General features: G+C 39.8%; 1 protein-coding gene across 2 annotated transcripts in view; it reads right to left on the bottom strand.

Moving 5' to 3' along the window:
- Window positions 1–3,296, bottom strand: part of LOC131980319 (dipeptidyl aminopeptidase-like protein 6) — a 109,179-nt gene extending 105,883 nt beyond the window's left edge. The window contains exons 1-2 of one of the 2 annotated variants that reach the window (XM_059344532.1): window positions 3,179–3,296; window positions 2,887–2,962 (exon numbers count right to left, since the gene is read on the bottom strand). In XM_059344532.1, coding sequence (XP_059200515.1) covers window positions 2,887–2,943 — 57 coding nt within the window. In that variant the 5' untranslated portion in view covers window positions 2,944–2,962; window positions 3,179–3,296. Of the gene's footprint in view, window positions 1–2,886; window positions 2,963–3,178 lie in introns of those variants that run through there. The other variant, XM_059344530.1, reaches the window with a different exon arrangement.
- Window positions 3,297–6,000: the final 2,704 nt, after the last annotated feature.

A 6,000-nucleotide genomic window follows, 5' to 3' on the forward strand; every position in this document is an offset into this window, starting at 1 on the left:
CCAGAAAATGGCTAAATCCAGTGGAAAATAGTAAAAAGCACAATTTTTAAGTCAGGGTTCTACATTTAAAGCCTGATATAATATTATGCATGGTTTTATACTGTAATGGCTATTGGATCAAAGCCTTTTTTTAAATATATTTCCATATGGACATTTTGTCCTAAAGGGTCTGCATGTCCATATATTTGGCTGCACTGTTTATTACAGACTATTATCGTAGCTGTGGTTGTACTTCCAAAATTCAAAATAAAAGGAAAAAAAGCTTACACTCCTGCCAAAATGCATGCCATATGCATTAACACATCAAAAATGATTTAATTTTATTTTTTTAAGAGCCAGAAATGTCCCTAGTGAGTGAATCAAAGGATGTTGGCAGGACTGTTTAGCATTACAACAATATGTGCAGTGTCCCAAACACTACAAGATGCTCGAAATAGCAAACATACAGGTACACGTAACAGCCTAGTTTCTGCAGAGCACTTCTGCATGTTGGGATTTGGGAATCCTCTTATGTGTTTCATTATGAAAGCGGTCATGGACATAATCTCCACAGAAAGCTTTAAAAACACTTAATTACAGAAGCAAGCGACAGCAGCTAACAACAAACACTGCAAAAAAGATTAATGCAGAACAGTTGTGAACACCTCTGAACAATCAACTGTCTCACAATTAAATATTAAAAATGCATGTAGAATATATGCATTTTAGTGTACAATAGATCACTGTTAAGAGCCAATAACCTAAACTAATTGCTTGCAACTTGCATAGTGCATCACCCAACAAAAATAACATCTTCTGTCTAATTAAAATCACTATTATCTCCTGAAGACTGATCTGAAATGTCCTTACTGAAGAGGTATGATTACAAGAGATGTGTACTGGTTTCAATGAAAGATGTGCTAGGCTTAAAAGCTTGAAACACCATAATTGCTGTGACTGATGATACAAATAACAAATACATTTAACAAAGAGCAAACAAGAGGAGAAAAGGGGTCAAGAAGAAAGGAGCAAAAAGAAAATTATGTTGATTAGGAATGTATCCATGTAGCTACAGCTGGTAAGTCTCTGTAAGTCCGAGCTCTCTCATTCTCAGGGCTGGATCATAATACCCAAATCAGGCATAATGAGTTTTAGCAAAGACATGTCTGCATTTTCTCCAAATTTGCTCAATCCTCTGGGCAGCTCGGATATCCACAGCCAGACTTAATGATTTCTTTTCTATGCAAATTGACAGCAGATTATGGTAGAATTTAATAGGCGGTACCCAGGAGTCCTTAAAGAGTCAAACCATGGTCACAGAAACTTTACTCTTCAGGACTTTTGGGGCTTTCATAGCATTGAAGTGTACAGTGAGCGGTGTCAGCAAAAAAATGTATAGAGGTAGAGCTTCTCATAGCAAGAGGTGGAATTTGAAAGAAACTGACCGGAAGCTTGTAAAGCTGAAATAATCAGAAATCTGTCAGGATGCAGACAAAGTGGGAAAATGCTTGGCAAGGAAGTTTGATCTGGAGTCTGGAGGTGTGTGACTTTGTGCATCCAGCAGAGGGCAAACTAACACCAGCATCGGCTGAACAGAACACATGGGATGATATCAAGAGTCAGTCTAATCTGTTACCATCTAGTTGCACTAATGTAATGAGTGACAAATTCCCAGGAAAGCAGCCACACACCCACATTTGACAAGACTAAATGAAACAATATATCAAACAAAACATGCAGAACTGAGAGATCTGAATGTAATCAAATGAATTCAGTGCAAGACACAGTGCTTTCCACATCTTATTATCGTGTTCTCATTATTTTTCAAGTGACAAATCTTCAATCTAAAACTATTATTTTTAACTTTTTTTAAGTGAACTCTGAATGTTGCATAGGTCTCACTCAGCTTACAGAAACACCTAAAAATAGCCAACGTCAGCCTGAAAAACATTTTTGGGGATGACATGCCCCCTAGAGGCAGACACATTTGTCACAATTTAAATATTTCACAGCACCTCCTCAGAGTAACACATGCAGGGAAACTGATTCATGCATCAACATATTTTTGTCCTTCATTGAAACCACAATCGATGCATCCCCCTGTGTAATTCAAGTTAACTTTGGATCTTTTATGTGAGTGTTGCTCGGAAATGGCATAATGGGAGTGCTATTGCTGGGGCACTACTAAAAAAAAGATTTATTTTTTTTCTCTCTGGGTTGATTTGTGGTGTTTTGAGCTACCCATTCAGCTAATCTAAATAGGAAACACAATCTGGTAGAGCAAAAGTTGGTAAAAAAATATCAAGTCAGAGCTGTGGGAGGAATAGAAAAGACTCTTATCAGGACAACCTAATTGGCTCGGCTGCACATGGAGAAGCTGTGGACAGACACTCCATTTGGGCCATGAACTTTGTAAACAGGCATCTTATCAAAGGACTTGGTCTATTGAGTTGTTCAACTTGTTCAAGCAAATGGAAAACTACCAGTGAAGAGCCATCTAATGGAGTGCCTTGATACCAGCAGAGGGCTTTGTTGTACAAGAGTGGCACTTATTGCTTTCAGAAAACAAATGCTTCATATTAATGATCCTACAATTGAAGTTACAAAAATAAGAGAACTGACACTGAGGTGAGCCACAGAAAGGAAATAGAATCTGATCTGGAAAAGTTTTAAATGAAGATAAAAGAAGCAGGAGACAGCAACGCCTCACCAACACATAACATGGTCGTCTCCCTCTGCGTAAAAGACATTCAAATGTCTCCTCGCGCACCAGCGCGCCTTCATAAGTACTTGAACGACGCTTTGCTAATTGGCGACGGTAGGATTTTAAGGCTGGTGGTGAGAAAAGACATGCCGGCTGAACGTGACTAAGAAGTGGAAAAAGAAGAGGCTTAAAATACAAATTACCTTCTCTGCCTTGGTGGATCCCCTGCGGTAGTTCCCTGCACCTGCTGATGAGTTCATGGTCCCATATAGCAGGAGTCTGCAATTGAAAAATATTCACCTGAATAATCAACTTTGTTCTCTCCCTTTCTCTCCCTCCTCTCCTTCTCGTGCACGTAAGCGCGCACTCACACAGCCAATAACCACGAGATCTGCGCTTTCTTCCCAAACCTGCAAGTTGAAAAAGCCTCAGTGATAATTGCATGCGGACGAGCTCCAGCTATTCCAGCAACGAATGAGATTAAACGTCACCCACCTGTAGTAATGGTATTAAAAAGTGGTGTCCAATGGTAAATCAAAGCGCTATAGGCTCAGCCTCTCTGTATACGCGCTATACAGTGTGCGCCTTCTGCCTGCGCGCTGAGATCATCAGAAGAAAGTTTTCCTATCGATGACAACGATTTCAAGCGGAATTCTTTTAATAGTTTTTTGTGTGCAGGTGTGTTACCTTTAAGTAAGCTGGTCCGCGGCCAGTCTCCGAATCAAAATAGGCTTTTACAAAGAAAAAAGGAGAAGTGAAGCTGTCGCTTTATCAGCAAATTGCATATGCGTCTTTTCCCAGGAGTGAGGAGCCGCTGCAATCCTCAAAGTGTCCACGTTTAAACTGTGCAGTTTGAATCCACTTAGCTGAATAGGAGTTGCCTCAGCGGTACCTTTTTGAAACGTTCACGCCCCATCGAGTGTGTCAGAATACACCGAGGATGTGCTGTGACAAGTTAAGAGCGCTTTTGTGGAGCATCTATAGCTTATCTGGAGAAGGTTAGGGCGTCTGAGTGTGCTTTCACGACTCTTCTATGATGCGTTTCTCTGATCCGGTTATGAGCCGGACAGCAGCGTAACCCTGCGCGTCCTTTGCCCTCTGATGCTGTTCCAGGGCAGACACTTCCGCACAGAGTCAGCAATTAGAGCTTTTAGCGGTGGGCGATGATCAAAGGCGAAGCCATGTCACCCCCAGGCCCCTTAGTGGTTAATATTTCTCCATAGGTCTAATGAGGAAGGGATGCAAAAGAGTTCATTACAGAGAGTAAAGTGTGAATTTAGTGAAACCACAGGGAGCTAAGTGGCGACACACTCTGCAAATACTAATGATCCGGGGCTGGGGACTTTTCTCTAACTTTAGCTATAGCTAATTAGAGGGAACAAAGCACAGGCTTTTCTTTTGTTAACAAGAAAATATGATTGATATTTATTTAAAGATACTTGTGTGAAGCCTAAGAGGGGTCAGACTTGTTTTTTTTCCCCCACTTTTTTCTTCTGTTTTTCTTCTGCAGTCTTGTCAGAAATCAGAAATCACACTGAGTGATTACAGTCAGTGGTCAGTAAAGGCAACCTTGATACTGCTCTCTGTGGAGAGGTGAGGAGGTCTGTGCTGTAACTCCCAAACTTACTTTCTTTCTTGCTGTTTTTTTTCTGCCGCATTGCACTAGTGTTGGACCATAAATAATTGAACAGTAGAAATATAGTATGATAGCCGAAGAAACGCAGTTTATGTATGACAATTCCCAACTGGGCTCCAACACAAAACACATCTCCTTCCCTTTAAGGCAGATAATAAAGAAAGAAGTACAAACTGGTCTTTGTTGGACATCATAGTGTGGAGGCAGGAGCAACTCCCAAATCAAGCTTGCAAATTCATTTTAATTCACATTTTATGTAAAAAGTTAAGTTTGTTTTCTGTTCAAATGTGAAACATGTGCTAGAGTCATTCTTGTTTGCTATGTTGGTGCATCACCTTCAGGCTCAGCTTGCTTTCTCTCATCTTATAATTTCAAAAAGGACACTTTTGTAACACGGCTTTGTGTATTCCAGAAAAAGCAATCATGCACGAGACAGGAGAAAGAATAAAGAAGTGCGTGTGAGGTGTGTGACAGAGGGCTGAGCAGCATGGAGACATCCTCCATCACAAAGCCATCATTTACAGATCAGCACCATGGACAGCAGCCAGGCAGCTCTGTGGTGGTGTTAATGGAAGAACAGGCAAGGGGCTCTAAAGCCACAGGAGACCAATTACAGTTGTTATACTTTTGTGGAAATGCTCAAGTGGAGTAGAGGTTTTAGGCCAGGGACAGAGCTACACTAAACCCAAATGAATTGGAAATCGGCCAGATAAAACCAAGTGGGAGATGATGAATAGGAGAAATCTGCATGACAAAACATAGATAGATAGATAGATAGATATACTTTATTTATCCCAAGCTGGGAAATTACAGTTTAATGTTTTATGATGTTCATCTCTTTTTGTCTTTCTGTTTTTATGACCCAGCTTTGTATCTTAATCACAACAAATTAGCATCAGTGAAGCATAGAAGAAGGCTTTCAGTGGACCTTCACCAAAGTCTGGTATGATACAATGTTAAATTAGACATAAAAAATTACAATTCTTTAAAAAATGTGACTTCTGGAAAAATGGCAGGACTATGTCCTCTATGAAGACTTACATTTATTATAACTGTGCCCTCTGTTCCCTGTGTCATCATGTCAGATAAAGGATTATCTGCACTGAATTGCATCTTTATAGAAAGAAATCAGCTGACCAATGCAAAGTATCAGTTTTCTCAAGATTGTGTTCTCAATAAAGCATTTCCTGTCTTATGGTATGTGAGAGCGCTGTGAATCCTGTGCTGCATTTCCAGATCTTGTTTCAGTCTCTGTGGTCTATTGCCACTTTATTTAGATGAAAAATATACACTTAGGACATTAAAAACCAAAAAAACATTAAGCATAGAAACATATAGGTCAGCCGAAGGTTGTTGTTTTTTTATTTATCTGCAGCAGCAACCTTTTTTACCTTTTTTATTTGATTTTATTTGACATGATTTTGTGATTTCAGTCTTAGGAGAAAGCCTCCAAAGTTCCTACAGTTTTAATACAAGGCAAGAACCCCAAATGTCTGCTAAAGCGAGTATTTTTCAAAATGGGCTTCATAGATTTGCATATGACTTATTTATTCCATCACCACCTCTGAAACAGCAATCTAGACGCAGAATAAATCATAGACTTCTTGCTGGAAATCCAATTCCTCTCCCAGTTGGCCTTCCTCTTTCCTCATTAGAATATCAACAAAGTTGACCACATGGG

This window comes from Centropristis striata, chromosome 11 (assembly GCF_030273125.1).
Source record: "Centropristis striata isolate RG_2023a ecotype Rhode Island chromosome 11, C.striata_1.0, whole genome shotgun sequence".
Lineage (NCBI taxonomy): Eukaryota > Metazoa > Chordata > Actinopteri > Perciformes > Serranidae > Centropristis > Centropristis striata.